The sequence below is a fragment of the Pantherophis guttatus genome, chromosome 14 (genome assembly GCF_059756535.1).
Source record: "Pantherophis guttatus breed Tessera chromosome 14, ASM5975653v1, whole genome shotgun sequence".
In the NCBI taxonomy this organism is placed as follows: Eukaryota; Metazoa; Chordata; class Lepidosauria; order Squamata; family Colubridae; genus Pantherophis; species Pantherophis guttatus.
Window position 1 is genome coordinate 12,665,989 of NC_142076.1, and position 18,064 is coordinate 12,684,052.

The window sequence follows — 18,064 nt, forward strand, 5'->3', positions numbered from 1 at the left end:
AAGTTTCTACTTTTCCCACGTTACGTTCCTCATATTTTTCTCCCTAAACTTTACTGATTCTTGACAGCGACCCGTTCACAGAATGATAAGCTAGCCCGCCCTAATTAATTAATTAATTGTGATTAATTCTAGCCCCCTAGAATTATTCTAGGGCTAGAATAGAGTCCTAGAATTTTTTTTTTTAAAGTCATTTTTGCACTTCCACCCTCCTTCAATGAAGATGCGAGGGAGCGCCAGTACGCACGCGCAGAAGCGTGACAGCAGCCCCCACCCCACACACAAAAAGAGCACCGGCCTTGGCGTCCTCACTGCGCATGCGCACCACAGACCCGGAGCAGCAGTACAGGACAGCGCCTGCGCGGACCTGGGTAGAGGGGGCAAGATCGGAGGGTATCAACTGCGCTTGCGCCGGCTGTCCAGGTGGGTTCACGCCTGGTTACCTGGATCGCGGAGGCTACAGGTGAGACGGAAGCGCGCTCCCGGGGGGGAAAAGGGCGGGCAAGGCGCGGGCACGTGGGCTTCTTGCGGAAAAGGGAGGCGAGGCGAAGGTAAGGGGCTGCCTTTTCACGCAGGAAAGGCAGTGGGGAAGGGGTTTGTTGAAAGAAGTGGGGCTTGGGTTGAGGATGGAGGGGGGCAAGGTGCTGCCGGGGGGGGGGAACCTGGTTTTCTTTTCAGGCCCCCTCCTCCTTATTCTCCCCCACCCCGCTGGTCCCATGGTTCCTTGCAAGACGAGAGTGCCCCTGAGCATAATCAGAGTTGCATACCTGCTTACCTGCATCAGCAACCAGTTACCTGCCCATGTTTGGGATCCTACTTTGATGATCTTTTTTTTTTTTAATTTGATTTATATGCCGCCCTTCTCCGGAGACTCAGGGCGGCTTACAATGCGTTAAGCAATAGCCTTCATACTTTTGTATATTTTATACAAAGTCAGCTTATTGCCCCCACAAACTGGGTCCTCATTTCACCTACCTTAGAAAGGATGGAAGGCTGAGTCAACCTTGAGCCTTGGAGAGATTCGAACCTGCAGTAATTGCAGGCAGCTGGTCTTAATAACAGGGTGCTTAGACCACTGTACTATCAAGGCTCATCTTGACAGTTTGCGCAACAGCTGATGGGTTGATGATTGTGTCCCATCAATACAGTGTCAACTTTAAACCAGTGCAGAAATAGATTTTCTGCACGATCGCTAATTGATCTAGTCCAGGTGTTGGCAACCTGTGGCTCGGGAGCCGCATGTGGCTCTTTGGGCCCTCTGCTGTGGCTCCATGTCAAGGGATCCCACCACTGGCTAGCCCTGCCCCTCGCCCTCCCCTCCCAATCATTCCTTGCCTGGCCTGAGAAGGTAAAGGTGATGGCGAGGGATGGAGAAGCGGCCAGGGCAGAGACAGAGAGATACAGAGAGAGTGGAAGAGAGACAGACATAGAGAGATACAAAGAAGGGGGGAGAGAGAGAGAGAGATCAAAAGGGTTTTGTGATTCCTGGTGTTTTTTAACAACTGGTTCTCTGTCCTAATGACTGGCTAGGTAGGCGTGGCTAGGGGGGGTCATGTGACTGGTGGAAGTGAATGATGTTGAGTTGGCCACACCCACCCAGGTTTTGTGGCTCCCGGTGTTTTCTTTTCTGTGGGAAATGGGTCCAAATGGCTCTTTGAGTATTTTAAGGTTGCAGACCCTTGATCTAGTTTTTCGGGTCTTTCCAACAGCGCGCCCATCGCTGTCGTCCACCCTCCAAATTTATTAGGGCTACAGAATGAATGTGTGTAAGAATGGATTGCACACAAAGTGTTGCCTTTTTGGGTTTTCCTGCCTTGCACCCTGATTAGTTTCGCATCATCGAGAAAGAGCATTGTAATCTCCTATGAATTTAATAATAAATACGATCATATTAGAAGTAGAATGGATTTATGCTTTTTAGTATGAGCGTTGTAAGTAGTAAAGGGAAGATGTATCTCAAAACATGAGCTATCTAAAATGATTGTTGCTACCTCTTGCCCGCTGGATTGGTTGTTGATACGTCAAACAATCTAAACTATCATAGTTACAGAGCTGTTGTGGCATAAACACAAAAGGCTAGGTGTTAAACACATATTTATATATATATTTTTTCTACTAAGTTCAAATGCATCCAAATTGGTAAACTTGAAACAGCCAATCTCCTACAGGTTAAATAAGCAAAAGGAAACTGCCCTTGTTTATCATTTTTATAGTGTTTTAATTGGTGCTTCATAAAAGTAATTACACCCTTGGGCAGTAAACATTAGTACGTGCTGCAGAGCTTGAGCATGGATGATATTTTCTTCCAGATTTTTTTTTCAAGAAATTCATGAGATTATAATTGAACTGATTTTAACCACGAGTAACCAATTAATTTATCATTTTCTCATGACTTTGGGTTGAAAAGCCGTTTGGAGAGAGGGAAAGGCTAAATTGGTATCAAAACCATTTAAAATAAACTCGTATGCAGCAGTTTAACCGCAGCTAGAAGTTTCACATTCTTTAAGGTAAGTTTTTAAATTTCCAGACACCCCCAAATTTGTTTTCTTAGATTTTTAAATCTGAGAATTAGATATTCAGTCATCCTGGCTACATTCTCATTTGTCCTTTTTTACTGAGGAAACACCCTGATGAGTTGCAAGTTCTTGAATTTTTTTTTATAACCATTCAGCAAGCAAGATGCTTAAAAGCCTCTTTTTTCTTCTCTAGAGGAAGAAAATTAAACATTGGTACTGATTTTTTTAACCAAATCTGGTTGGTTCGGATCTATTGGCCTTTCTCAGTTGAATGAATGCCATAGATTCAACTTAATAGTTGAGAAAAGTGTAATTTCAAGGGGATTATAAGGATTCAAGTTTATAGGTTCATTTGATCATTTTTAGCGATGGGTAAGAAAGAGAGCAAAGTTTGGGTTTCATAATTATATGATTTTAAGAAAGGCTTTGTTAGACTGCAGTTGTTTCCATTTTTCAGTTATAGGTTATTATAACCTAGTTATACTGTGAACACAATGAACAAAAAAATAATTTAGCGGTAGTCTCTTTGGATAATAGACTATATTTGTATAGCTCCCATTTACTCTGTGATTAGAAAACACTGTGAGAACATAAACGTGGCAATTTTACGTGGGCCATAGTGACCTTGTATTTCTGGACAAGAACTGCTATTCAGTTATGGGGTTGGGCCATGATGGCGAACCTATGGCATGGGTGCCACAGGTGGCACACGGTGCTATATCAGTGGGCACGCGAGCGTTGACATAGCTCAGCTCCAGCATTCATGTGTGCGCCGGCCAGCTGATTTTTGGGCCTTTTGGTCCCACCGGAAGTTGGGAAATGGGCTGTTTCCGGCCTCCAGAGGCCCTCCGGGTGGGTGGGGAAGGCTGTTTTCACCCTCCCCAGGCTCCTAGAAAGCCTCTGGAGCTGGGGAGGGTGAAAAACAGGCCTACCGGGCCATCACATGCTAAAAGCGGGGGGGCGCATTGTATTATGTGTGTGGGCACACACATGAGTGACCTCCCCGCGCTTCCCCCGGTTTTCGCATGTGACAGCAAAAAGGTTAGCCATCACCGGGGTAGGGAATACAGCATTGTATTTGGAGACCTCTTACCCCCTTCTCTGTAACTGTCATCTACCAGGTTTCTCCAAATTGTTAAGAGGTCCTGTGGCATGGTGGTTAATAGTAGTAATACATTCTTCTCAGTGGTGAAATCTGAACCGGTTTGCTACTAGTTCGGTGGCCGCGCACGCATGCACAATTCGCAACAAACGCGCTGGCCGTGCATGTTTAGTTCACACCAAAAGGAGGCTTGGGAAGGTAACTAGAACAACGGCGGGGGGTGGGGGAAATCAGTTGTGGCGAGCAATCTTGGGAACCTTTTTTTAAAAACTTGTTTAAAGCATTTTTTACTTCCGATTCAGGCGAATCGGTAGTAAAACATGCTTTTAAAAAAAAAGGCTTGGACCAGCACAGCTGTGCCACGCGATCATCGGAACCTTTTTTTCACTTTTTTAAAGCATTTTTTTCCTACCTATTCGCCTGAACCGGTAGTAAAAAAATGTTTTTAAAAAGTTTTTTAAAAGGTTACCAAGATCGCGCGGTCTAGCTGTGATCTTGGGAACTTTTTTTTACATTTTTAAAGCATTTTTTACTACTGGTTCGGGCGAATCGGTAGTAAAAAATGCTTTTAAAAAGTGAAAAAAAGGCTTGGATCAGCACAGCTGTGCCACACGATCATCGGAACCTTTTTTTAAAGTTTCTTAAAGCATTTTTTTACTACCTATTTGCCCGAAATGGTAGTAAAAAAAATGCTTAAAAAGTTAAAAAAAAAAAAGTTCTGACGATTGCGCGTCACTCAGCTAATCGTCGGAACTTTTTTTTACTACCAGTTCGGCGAACCAGTAGCATTTTTTATTACCGGTTCAGGTGAATTGGCCTGAACTGATAGCATTTCACCCCGATCCTTCTGTTAATGAATGTGCAGTTAAAAACTTTCTTGTAGCACAGGGGTGTCAAACTTAAGGCTGCCCTGGAAACAGCGAAAGACAGGCCCATGGTGCCTCTGCCAGAGAAAACGAAGCTCAGAAGGGCCATGGGCAGCTCTCCTGAGCTCCGTTTTCACTGGCAGAGAATTGCCGGAGGTCGTCGCGGCTGAAAAAGGAGCTCGGCAGCCCATTTTCTCTGGTAAAGCGCTCAGGCCACCACAGGCACCCCTACATGAGTGACAAGCTGGCCACGCCCATCCTGGCCTCCCGAGGTCAAACACAACCCTAATGAGGCCCTCAATGAAATCGAGTTTGACACCCCTGTTGTAGCAGCTCCTACCGTGTTTCCCCCAAAAAATTTTGAACCCCAAAATAAGCACTTGGCTTTATTTTCGGAGAGGTCTTATTATTTTGGGGCACATGGAGCAAGACGGGGCTCCTCTTACCATCTTATCTGATTTCCAGCTCTGTCTCCCTAACCCTAAGCAGAGGAAATGGCGGGGACCAGCTGCACATGCATTTAAATATTTTTGTGGAGGGTTTATTTTCAGGGGGGGGCTTATTTTAGCTCTCAAAAACTCGATTGAGCTTATTATCCAGGGAGGTCTTATTTTCAGGGAAACACGATATTAGCAGCCGTGATACAAGACTGTGACAAGTAGTCCATTTTCTTGGTCCACAACGATATCTTTAAGGTGATGAATTAATCGGGTAATTAATAGAAGCTATATAAGCTTATCGCCGCTGTTGTTATGACTAATAATGCCATGTTTACTGGGGTAGGAAATGGAAGTTTAAATGCACAAAGCTTCAATGCGCAACTATAAATTGGCACTAGACAAGGATCAATGGAATTCACCAGGGTCCTAGTCTTGGGTCTCTTGTGGCAAGACAATGATTCCAAACTAATGACACGTTTAACTTCGCCTTCCAGCTCAGTCTGCTCTTCTAGAAAATTACAATCAGTTGCCCGTATTAGTCATATGTTGCATAACGTGAAATAAGTATCCAGCTTTCTGTAAACGCTTGCTTGGCATTTCTGCTTGATTGTCACTGCTGAACTGTAAGAAAATGCAACCCTTGAACCCAATGGCCTTGCTGTGTACCACGGATCACATGCTTGAGTTGCAAAGCCAGACAGTTGAGTAGCGACAACAGCTTTATCTCTTCCTTTCAGCCCGCTTCCACTTCTCTCCTGAGCACAAAGCACAGTTCCAAGAACTGAGTTCCGATTAAGAAAATAAGGAACTCAGTTGCACATGCCTGTACATTGTAGAAATCTACTGTTTGGGCAGGGGCTCAAATCCTCCTCTAGTCACATATTGTATTGATCATTGTTTTTTCAGAATGTTTGAAACTATATTTTTTTTTAAAAAAAATACTTGGCTCATAAGATAAAAGAACAAAAGGTGATTTACAGTAAGAAATACAGAGAAACTATTAGTGGAATTGGAATCTTAATTGTACTAATTAGTACAAAAGAAAAATGGGGGAAAGCATTATTCCAGTGTTTCCCAAACTTGGGAACTTCAAGATGTATGGACTTCAACTCCCAAAATCCCACAGCCAGCCATGCTGGATGGGGAATTCTGGGAGTTGAAGTCCACACTTCTTAAAGTTCCCAAGTTTGGGAAACATTGCATTATTCATTATTCAAAAAGATGTTGAGGCTCTAGAAAGAGTGCAGAGAAGAGCAACAAAGAGGATTAGGGGACTGGAGGATAAAACATATGAAGAATGGTTGCAGGAACTGGGTATGTCTAGTTTAATGAAAAGAAGGACTAGGGGAGACATGATAGATGTCTTCCAATATCTCAGGAGTTGCCACAAAGAAGAGGGAGTCAAGCTATTCTCCAAAGCACCTGAGGGCAGGACGAGAAGCAACGGGTGGAAACTAATCAAGGAGAGAAGCAACCTAGAACTAAGGAGAAATTTCCTAACAGTTAGAACAATTAATCAGCGGAACGACTTGCCTCCAGAAGTTCTGAATGCTCCAACACTAGAAATTTTTAAGAAGATGTTGGATAACCATTTGTCTGAAGTGGTGTAGGGTTTCCTGCCTAAGCAGGAGGTTGAACTAGAAGACCTCCAAGGTCCCTTCCAACTCTGTTATTCTATTCTATTCATTCTCTAAACCAGGGGTCAGCAACCCGCGGCTCTGGAGCCGCATGTGGCTCTTTCATCCCTCTGCTGCGGCTCCCTGTCGTCGGTCGGCTCCACAACTGATAGGGCTTTCGGTTAGGACAGGTAGAGGAAAAAGAACGCCGCTCTAGGAGGAGACTCTATGGTGGGGGGAACCGGACTTCCAGTCGAGCAGAGGAAAAAGGACACCACGCTAGGAGGAGACTCTATGGTGAGAGAACCGAACTTCCAGTTGGCTCCAGAATTGAACGGGGGGCTTCCGGTTAGGATCTTTGCGGCTCTTTGCGTGTTTAAGGTTGCTGACCACTGCTCTAAACGCAACAAGAATTGATTGTGGTTGAAGATTTTGGGGGTATTGTTTTTCAACTAGGGCAGTGATGGCGAACCTTTTCAGCACTGAGTGACTAAACCGGAACGCACATGCATGTGCATGCATGTGCGTGCGCCTGAGCACCAGAAACCCGAAGACCAGCTAGCCGGTGCATGCCTGCCTGGTTTTTTGGCCATTTTCAGGTTGTTTTTCAAGCCGTTTTCAGGCTGTATTTTGGGCCTTTTTTGGACCCTTTTTCAAGGTGTTTTCTGGGCTGTTTTCAGGCCGTTTTTTGAGCCATTTACAGGCTATTTGGGGGGCTTTTTCAGGATGTTTTCAGGCTGTTTTGGGGACCATTTTCAGGCTGTTTTTTTGGCCGTTTTTCTGGCTGTTTTTTGGGCATTTTTGGCTGTTTTTCAGAAACCAGAAGAGCAACTGGCAATGGCGTGCGTGCCCACAGAGAGGGCTCTGTGTGCCACCTCTGGGACGCGTGCCATAGGTTCGCCATCATGGAACTAGGAAATACAAGATGGTTGGGCCAGCTAGTTTAATCAAACCAATGCTAAAAGAGAGTTTCTAAACCAATGTTTCTCAACCTGCAGAATCTCTAGATAAGGGGGAGATCAACTATTCTGAGAATTCCCCAACCAGCGTAGCTATCGGAGAAATTTTGGGAACTCAGAGCTGCATGTCTAGAAGTTGCTCAGGTTGAGAAATACTGTGGGAGATCTTAAAACCGTGTATTGAGTGGTCTTTTATGTATGCTTTTGGGAAAAAAAGAGAGTCCTGTAGCTTTTGGTTGGTTAATTTAAAGTGTTATAAATTACTGTTCGTTATTGTTAGATTATAATTAGTGAGATCTTCTTCTTTTTAGATCTGTGAATTTGCCAGTTATAAAGCCATGTAGGAAGATCGACCGTGTTTCCCCGAAAATAAGACCCTGTCTTATATTTTTTTTAAACCCTGAAATAAGCGCTTGGCCTTATTGCCATGCTCTCAAAAGCCCGATTGGGCTTATTATCAGGGGATGTCTTATTTTGGGGGAAACAGGGTAGGAATGTGTGGTCTTATAGAAAATTCTATTTCTATTATTGGAAAACAATATCTTAAACTTTTGTTTAGCCACGGTGGCGCAGTGGTTAGAGTGCAGTACTGCAGGCTACTTCCGCTAATCACCAGCTGCCAGCAGTTTGGCAGATCGAATCTCACCAGGCTCAAGGTTGACTCAGCCTTCCATCCTTCCGAGGTTGGTAAAAGGAGGACCCAGATTTTGGGGGGGCAATAGGCTGACTGTGTAAACCGCTTAAAGAGGGCGGTAAAGCACCGTGAAGCGGTATATAAGTCTTAAGTGCTATTGCTGTTGCTACAGCATGCCTGATAAAATTGTACTTTGAGGAACACCTAAACCTCAGAGGTTTCATTGCGTTGGGTATGTTTTCTTGGAACCCCAACACGGTGCACGTTAAATATAAGCTGTTGCCTACATAATTCCATTTAAAACAAAAAAGACCGTCTCCAACAGGTAATGTGCCCTCCCTTTTATACAATTAGCCACAAAAGGGCAACCTGACATTTCCGAATTTCAATAATCTTTTGTTCTCTTGCAGGAGGCAGGGCAAACTTTCCAAGGGACTACTGAAAAAGAAATCGCTTATGTCTCTTCCTTAAGACCGCCTTGGCAACCATGGGTGAATACAGTAGATTTATAGATTGGGACAAGATGGATGCTACCATCCAGGCTGATGATGAGAAGGAACTGACCTGCACTGAATTTCCCACTGAAATGCTGAAACAACTGGCTCGCCAAGGTCACTGGGCCAAGAGCCACTCTTTAAGAGCCAAAATATATGATAAATTGATCGGCTCTATCCCTTGCCGCACAGTGACACCGGATGCCCACGTCTACCGAGACATTGTGGTGAAAATCGTTGGCAAGCGAAACAGCAACGCGCTTCCCCTTCCGGAATTCGTAGATAATAGCTTGGTTCCCACGTACTGCCTGAACGCTGAGGGCATAGGAGCTATCAGGAAGATCATCTCCTGCATCGGAAGCCAGTTCCCAGACATCTCATTCTGCCCGGCTCTGCCTTCCGTGGTGGCCCTCCTCCTTCACTACAGCAGGGATGAAGCCGAGTGCTTTGAGAAAGTTTGCCGTATCCTGGCCTGCAATGACCCATCCAAGCGCTTCATCGATCAGACCTTCTTGGCTTTTGAGTCGTCTTGCATGACATTCGGGGACCTGGTTAATAAGTACTGCCAGGCAGCTCATAAACTTATGGTGGCCATCTCAGAAGACGTGCTAGAAGTCTATTCAGATTGGCACCGGTGGCTCTTCGGGGAACTGCCCCTCGTTTACATCGCCCGGGTCTTCGATGTGTTCTTGGTAGAAGGTTACAAGGTGCTCTACCGGATTGCGTTGGCTCTCCTCAAATTCTTTCACAAATTCAGAGTTGGGCAGACCCAGGAGTCGGAAAACGTTCAGCAGGACATCCGAGCGTTTGTGAGGGACATCGCAAAGTGGGTCTCTCCCGAGAAACTGCTGGAGAAAGCGTTCGCGATCCGTCTCTTCTCGCGGAAAGAGATTCAGCTTTTGCAAATGGCCAACGAGAAGGCCCTGCAGCAGAAAGGCATAACGGTGAAGCAAAAAAGGTAGTGGCATTTCAGTGACTTCCCTGAAAGGCTTTTTAAATCTAGGAACTACATTCTTGCATTATGGGGAATAAATACTATTGTAAAACCAAGCGTATCTGTGCGTCCATCCTCGGTTTCAACCATTATTGAAGATAGAGGTAGGTAAGTAGGTAGGTAGGTAGGTAGGTACGTAGGTACGTAGGTAGGTAGATAGATAGATAGATAGATAGATAGATAGATAGATAGATAGATAGATAGATAGATAGATAGATAGATAGATAGATAGATAGATAGATAGATAGATATAAAGTGTTTTTCTATCGAAGCACCTGGTCTACCCCAACATGTGGGAGGGAGCATACTGCTTCCCATATGTGTGTTTGTGTGTATGTATGTATGTATTTTTCTTCAGCCGGGTATTTTCCTACGTAAACCAAGTTTTTAGCCATAGCTCAGTGAAATCACATCTACTATCCTAGGCTTCTTCAGACAGCAAGCCAGCATTTTGCTGCCTATTGGGAGACTAATATAGATCTATTTTGGACTGATTGGTCCTCATCAGTTAGCCACACCCTTACCATATGTTCTCTCCCCGTAGAGGGTAAGTATTTGCTTTCTTCTCTTATCGTAGGTTTAAAAAGTATGTATTTTTCTTCAGCCGGGTATTTTCCTACGTGAACCAAGTTTTTAGCCATACGATAAAGAGGAGAAAGCAAATACTTAGCCTCTACGGGGAGGGAACATATGGTAAGGGTGTTGCTAACTGATGAGGACCAATCAGTCCGAAATAGGTCTATATTAGTCTCCCAATAGGCAGCAAAATGCTGGCTTGCTGTCTGAAGAAACCTAGGAGAGTGGATGTGATTTCACCGAGCTATGGCTAAAAACTTTACGTGGATATCCAACACGACATCACATAATGTATCGGGACTTTTTTCCCCTTTGCTAAACCAGTATGGGTGTGGCTTTTACATTCAGTTTCCCACAAACCTTAGGGTTCAGCAACCTCCAGTTAATATATTCCGTGCTTCTGGTTTAAGAAAAAGATAAAAGAGCTTGTGAAAAGTGATGCTACGATGAATGTGAACTTTTAGCAGAGACTTCGGTTTAGATAACACCTTTGCTGTATTCACACGTTCAAGATTCACTTAGCAGTGATAAGAATCTAAAAATGACTTACGATCCTTTCTAATGGATCCCGCAGTATTCTTGCTCCTGAAATCATAAGGCATAATCTGTTATTTATTTATTTTTTAATTTGATTTATATGCCGCCCTTCTCCGGAGACTCAGGGCGGCTTACAATGCACTAAGCAATAGCCTTCATACTTTTGTATATTTATACAAAGTCAGCTTATTGCCCCCACAAACTGGGTCCTCATTTTACCTACCTTAGAAAGGATGGAAGGCTGAGTCAACCTTGAGCCTTGGAGAGATTCGAACCAGCAGAAATTGCAGGCAGCTGTGCTAATAACAGGATGCGTAGACCACTGTACTATCAAGGCAAAACCACTGTAGACCACTGTACTATCAAGGCAAAACCACTGTACTATCATCAGCAAAGGTATTGCTGATGCTTTGTTTTTAAAATCCCTGTGTTTGGGGAAAACGAAGATAAAAGGGATTTGTTGAATGGATAAGTGAACTTTTGAGGCAAGTTAGTCAGGAAAAGTAAGTTAAAAATAAATGAATTAGACCCAAAGGTCCTTTCTACAAAAAAAAAAAGAAAAGAACTGGACTTCCTTTGTTTTCTTTCAATTCTGAAGAAGTTTCTTAGATGAGAAGTGAAACATCTTCAAGAAAAGTCCAGTTGCCTTTTGAAAAAGCACCTTTGGGACAACTGCGACCTGGACGACTGAGAATCTCCCTAGATAAAAGAACTAGAAGTCGTAAATGTGGCGGAGGGAGATTCCTAGAAAAGAAATGTGACCTAGCAAATTTAAAAACCATTGAAGGAATTAAGAAATGACTTTTTTATAAAAAAAAAAAGAAAATGTGTTCAACTGTCCTTTATTTCACTGTTGGTCTGCTCAAATCTTATTCTGTGTTTCTCTGTAGGCTTTTTCCATGCACTTGGTGGGGATATGTGAAACTGCTGGTCTTTTCTTGATTTCTCCTTCTTTTTTTTTTTTGTCTCCCTTCTCGTGCCTTCTTTTCTGTCCATTCCGTATCTGCTGCGTTGCTTTGCAGTAGTACATCCCCCAAAAGGTAGGTTTGAACGTTTGAATCTTCGTGCTCTGCTACTCTAACTTGATTTGGCTTCCATTTGGCTGTGGCTGCACTAAGATGGATGGTAACAGTAAGCTTATGTGCGTTGGTGGTAGTGCGGTAAAATTCAAGGCTGCCTTTACTTGCTGCTGTCAAATCAATAACAGAATAACAGAGTTGGAAGGGATCTTGTAGGTCAGTGATGGCGAACCTTTTCAGCGCCAAGTGCCGAAAGGGTCATGTGGAAACATCGCGCGCGCACGCACGCTCGTCGGAGCCGTGCTCCGGAAAAGCCGAACTTCCAGATTCTGGTGCACATGCACACCCAATAATCAGCTGGCCAGTGCGTATGTGCACTCCTGTTTTCAGCACTGCCATGTGCACAAAGGACAACTGATCGGTGGGCGCACATGCACGCCAGAAACCCAGAAGACAAACAGGCAAGGCCTTGCATGCCAGGTGACATGGTTTTGCGTGCCACTTTGGACATGCATGACATAGGTTCGCCAGCACTGTTGTGATGTGTCATCTAGTCCAACCCCCCGCCTAAGCAGGAGACCCTACACCATTTCTGACCGATGGCAGTCCAGTCTTTTCTTGAAAGCTTCCAGTGATGAAGCTCCTACAACTTCCAAAGGCAACTTCTGTTCCATTGTTTGATTGTTCTCACTGTCATTGCGCGACTCCTGCATTTTGCCTGACCTAAACTGCATTTAATCTAGTTTGGCTGCAAGAAAGAAATGGCTATGTGGATTTGTTTCTGTCTTACGTATGTTTCTGTGTCCCGGTCCTCTTATTTATTTATTTATTTGTTTGTTTGTTTATTTTTAATTTGATTTATATGCCGCCCTTCTCCGGAGACTCAGGGCGGCATACAGTGCGTTAAGCAATAGCCTTCATACTTTTGTATATTTTATACAAAGTCAGCTTATTGCCCCCACAAATTGGGTCCTCAATTTACCTACCTTAGAAAGGATGGAAGGCTGAGTCAACCTTGAGCCTGGTGAGATTCGAACTTACTTTAATTGCAGACAGCTGGTGTTAAATTACAGTGCTTAGTCTGCAGAGCTATCCAGGCTCCAATTTATTTATTGGTTCGATTTATATGCCATCCTATTCCGGAGACTCAGGACGGCTTACAATGTGTTAAGCAATAGCCTTCATACTTTTGTATATACCTGCTTAGTAGGGCTTTTGCGCCCCCTCCCCAGCAGTGTTCTTTTTTATACAAAGTCAACTTATTGCCCCCACAAACCGGGTCCACATTTTACCTACCTCGAAAGGATGGAAGGCTGAGTCAACCTTGAGCCTGATGAGATTTGAACTTGCAGTAATTGCAGGCAGCTGATGTTACTTAACAGTGCTTTAGTCTGCTGCGCCACCAAGGCTCTTCTTTATGTGCTGGTCTCACATTTCTCATTGTCACCAAGACACTTGCGATTTCTTTTAACTCTTCCTTCCCCACAACGTTAGAGCCTCCTGTGGCACATCTGCCAAAGATACTGTCGGTTACCAATTAGAATAGAATAACAGTGTTGGAAGGGACCTTCGAGGTCTTCTAGTCCAAGCCCCTGCTTAGGCAGGAAACCCTACACCACTTCAGACAAATGGTTAGCCAACCTCTTCTTAAAAACTTCCAGTATTAGAGCATTCACAACTTCTGGAGGCAGGTTGTTCCACTGATTAATTGTTCTCACTGTCAGGAAATTTCTCCTTAGGACCTATTTAATTTATATATGTCACCCATCTCACTATTACAGCGACTTTGAGTGGCTTCCAATGGAATAAAAGGGTAAGCAATGCTTTTTAAGCAAGAGCCGTGGTGACGCAGTGGTTGGAATGCAGTATTGCAGGCTAACTCAGTGCTCACTGCGGGGAGTTCGATTCTGACCAGCTCAAGGTCGACTCAGCCTTGGTGGCACAGTGGTTAGAGTGCAGTACTACTTCTGCTGACTGCCAGCTGACTGCAATTTGGCACTTCGAATCTCACCAGGCTCAAGGTTGACTCAGCCTTTCATCCTTCCAAGGTCATTAAAATGAGGACCCAGATGGTTGGGGGCAAGAGGCTGACTCTAAACCGCTTAGAGAGGGCTGTAAAGCACTGTGAGGCAGTATATAAGTCTGAGTGCTATTGCTATTAGGAGCCCTGGTGGCGCAGTAGTTAGAACGCAGTATTGCAGGCTAACTCTGCCCACTGTCAGCAGTTCGATCCTGATTGGCTCAAGGTTGACTCAGCCTTCCATCCTTCCGAGGTGGGTAAAATGAGGACCCAGATTGTTGGGGGACCAGAGGCTGGCTCTGTAAACCCCTTAGAGAGGGCTGTGAAGCAGTATATAAGGCTGAGTGCTATTGCTATATACATCTAAGTGCTAGTGCTACTGTTATTATCTTTTAGTAATAATTCTCTTCCCATTTTAAGACTTGAAAGAGGTAGAATCGGCTTAAGCCAGCTGCCTTTTCTTAACCTGATTTTTTGTTGTTGTTGTTGTTGTTGTTGTTCCCCAGGCAGAATGTCCACCTGGCTGTTCACGCTGAGAACTTCAAGTCTGAAATTGTCGATGTGAAGAAGATGAGAGACATCTGGTCATGGATTCCCGAGCGCTTTGCTCTTTGTCAACCTCTACTGCTGTTTACCACCTCGGAGCATGGCTTCAGCCTAAACAGGTAGCAGTTAGCTCAGTGGTGAAATCTAAAATTTGTTAAGACCGGTTCTGTGGGCGTGGCTTGGGGGGGGTAATGTGACTGAGTGGGCGTGGTCTTTTTTTTTTTTACTTTTAAAAGTAAAAGTGAAGAGGTTGTATAAAAATGCTTTCAAAAGGCTCTGACGATCCCAGCTGAGTTGCCTGATCGGCAGAGGCTTTTTTTTTTTCTTTTAAAAGCCTCTTCCGATCAGGCAACTCAGCTGGGATCGTCAGAGGCTGTCAGATGTAAATGCCTTATTCTCCAATGTGTAAATAATGTATATATGGAACATCAGAGGTTAACTTATTCTTTGGACTTTAATGTATTCATAACCTACCACTCCCATTCCTAGCTCCACCCCTTGTATATATAAGGAGCCACCCTCACCATTCTTGCTGCTTCTACCTTGAATATTCAGTGAATATAGAATGCCTATCATAATTAAAAAGAAATATATTTAAAGCTCTAACTTCTATTATCTTTATTGAGTCTGATCCTGAAAATATTGCAACAAGCTGGTAGCAGAGGATGGTTAATTGACTCAATAAGTAATTAAAAATGTCCAAGAAAGATAGGCCCAACACCAGGGCCTACAGCAAAGAAATAGAAACTGATCAAGAGATGATCAACGAATCCACCAATGCGATTTCGAGAGAATCCGAAGAATACACCACTGAAGAAGAAGAACTAATGAGTGAAAATAATGACCAGAAAGAAATCGAAATAGAAAATAACGAACTCAGGTCAGAGATATTAAAGATACTAAAAAGCCAAAAGAATGATGAAAGTCTCATCGCGGACCTCCAGGAGATGCTGAAGAACAGCGGAGCAGCGAGAGAGAAAAACGTCATTAAAGAAAAACCCAAAGATCAAAAAACCGTAAGTGAGATGACTACTGAGAAAATAGTTGTTAAAAAGAAAAGAAGTGATCCCGCGCGAAATTTTGAATGGCAGCCATCTTGGTTTCAACGAACTTCAAAAGAGAATGGAGCAGAGCCAATCAAAACGCTCAGTTCAAAATTTCTGGCGCGAAAAACACTATCAGACGAAGAAAGTGAGAAAGAAGTCTCAAACTCTTCAGATGATTCAAAATCAGAAAGTGAAGACGATTTAACAAAATCTCAAGTAAAATCAGCAATGAAAACGCTTTTTGCTGCTTTTGGGCCAAGACTGAAAATTACCAAGACATCTACGAAGAAGCAAGAAATCAAACCGGCGACTCAAGACCTGCACGCTCCCATCCTGATTTCGAAAGCGACAACGCCCGAGCCCAGAGAGCCATGCCGATTTCGCCCTACACCACAGACAAGATCGAATACCAACGCACACAAAAAGAAGAAAAGAACCGTCGCCACCACCAGAACCCCAAAAACCGAGCCAGAGACCGACTCATCTGAGGAGGAGCGGATCGAGAGAGCTGAAAGGGAGAGAACCTTCCACGACGCCACCAAAGAAGAAATGAGCAACGCGCATGTGCGAAACTACGTAGACAACCCAGAAGGACTTGAACTGGCCAGAGAACCGCGCAGACTCATTGCAAGCATCCCAATGCCGTTCTGTAATTTCCTGCACTTGAGAGATCACGGACTGCCCCAGGTTGTAAGTAATGGACAGAATAACGTAGGTAACTTACCAAGTGACTTCCCAAAACTTAGAATTGATGGCATTAATTTACAAGAGTGGTATCAACAGCTTCAGGTTATTTTCATGAAAGAAAATTTACTATTCTTTATAACTAGCCCTCCAAGAAGACCTTGGACTTTAAAAATAGATTGTTTACATCATAGAGCATTTTTCATAATAATATCTAGCGTGTCTCCTGCAATGTATCATAGCATCAAACCAAACCTAACTGTATCAGAAATAATTCAATGCATGTTTAATCTATTTCACAGCGATAGCGTAGCTACAACCACAAGAATGTCTAAGGATTTCTTTTCCTCTAGAGTAAAACCAGGGGTTTCTATAAGTGAGCATTTGATAAATCTAAACAAAATAAGAGCTGAGCTACAATTGAGGGGGGAAGTGATTTCAGATCAAACAATGAAAAGTGTTATTATCAATTCACTTGATCCATCATGGGATAGCTTTATGTCACACTTAGATACCATTAATTTGGGATATTTATCCATAGAAAGTCTATCTAACAAATTGATAGCAGAAGACAATTCAAGAAAAAATCGATCCAGTAACCAAACAGACCACAAACCTTTTAGGAAAGTAGTCTTTCAAGATAAACATAATGAGGCCTTTAGATGCTACAATTGTGGATCCAGGGAACATAGTAGAAGAGACTGCCCCAAAGTCTCAAGAGAGAGACATAGGCCAGAATATAGGAGCAAATATAATTACAGACAATCTTCCACAGATAGACACAAATATAGAAGTCCACCAAATTACAAAGAAGGTAGAGGGGGTAGAGAAAACTCAATAGAGAGGAAATCTGGGTCACTGAATGGGCTAAATAAACAAGACAGCACCAGAACACAGCAGGATGAGAATAACAATTGGCTTATTGATTCTGGTGCAACAAATCACACCACCAACAACAAAAGTATATTATCTTCATTTATAGAAGATAAGTTTGTGATAAAGGTAGCTAACCAAGAAAAGGTTCAAGTACTAGGCAAAGGAAATGTGACCTTGCCTGGTCTAGGGAAAATAGAGGGGGTATTATTAATCCCAGAAATACCTCACAACATACTAAGTGCCATAAAATTAAGCAGAGAATCTGATATCAATATAGTTTTCTCAAAGGGGAAAGCAACTATAGAAAAGAACAAAACAAATGTAGGTACTGTAATGATAAAAGGAGGTCTACCCTATCTGATAACTAAAGAAAGATGTTTACATAACATTGATTCAAATATGGAAGATTGTATTGAAGCAGATGATGAAAATGTCAGTAACAGTGACAATGATGAGTGTAGAATAACTCATGATCACAAAAATACATACAAGGAAAAGAAACCAAAAATAGGTAAACCAATTCATGATGAGTGTGCTCACATCTTACACAGGAAGTTAGGACATGCAAGCTTTCCTGTAGTACAAAAAATGACTGAACACGCAGAAGGTGTCAAAATAAAAAATTGTGAAAATTATTTGGAATGCTCAGTATGTAAATCCACCAAACTAAAAACCAGTCCCAGACCAAAAAAATCTAACAGATCAACTAACAATATTTTTGATTTGGTACATATGGACTTAGTTGGTCCATTAAGTCCCTCAATTACCTATAGAAAACGTTACTTCCTAACAATAGTGGATGACTACAGCCGATATGGTTTTGTTTACACATTAAAGCACAAGGATGAAACATTTCAGAAATTTAAGGAATTCTACAAACGTATAGAAACACAACATAATATCAGAATAAAGCAAATTATGACAGATAGGGGATGTGAGTTCATGTCTAAAGAATTCTCCCAATGGTTAAAGGATAGAGGAATGTTACATTTCACGTCCAATCCTTTTTCTGCATTTCAAAATGGAGTTGCAGAGAGGAAAAATTCCACACTACAAACCATGATTAGGTGCACATTAGAGGATGCTGGTTTAGGCAAACAATTTTGGTCAGAGGCATTACATTATTCAAATTACACTCAAAA

At 43.0% G+C, this 18,064-nt stretch overlaps 1 protein-coding gene across 6 annotated transcripts in view; it reads left to right on the forward strand.

Annotated features, from left to right (window-relative positions):
• The first annotated feature begins 307 nt into the window (after positions 1 to 307).
• TBC1D24 (TBC1 domain family member 24) overlaps positions 308 to 18,064 on the forward strand; it is a 28,084-nt gene continuing 10,327 nt past the window's right edge. Inside the window, exons 1-4 of one of the 6 annotated variants that reach the window (XM_034430296.3) lie at positions 308 to 460; positions 8,541 to 9,582; positions 11,754 to 11,771; positions 14,277 to 14,435. In XM_034430296.3, coding sequence (XP_034286187.1) covers positions 8,618 to 9,582; positions 11,754 to 11,771; positions 14,277 to 14,435 — 1,142 coding nt within the window. In that variant the 5' untranslated portion in view covers positions 308 to 460; positions 8,541 to 8,617. Of the gene's footprint in view, positions 549 to 6,695; positions 6,835 to 8,540; positions 9,583 to 11,753; positions 11,772 to 14,276; positions 14,436 to 18,064 lie in introns of those variants that run through there. The other 5 variants (XM_087878373.1, XM_060692940.2, XM_034430297.3 and 2 more) reach the window with 5 other exon arrangements.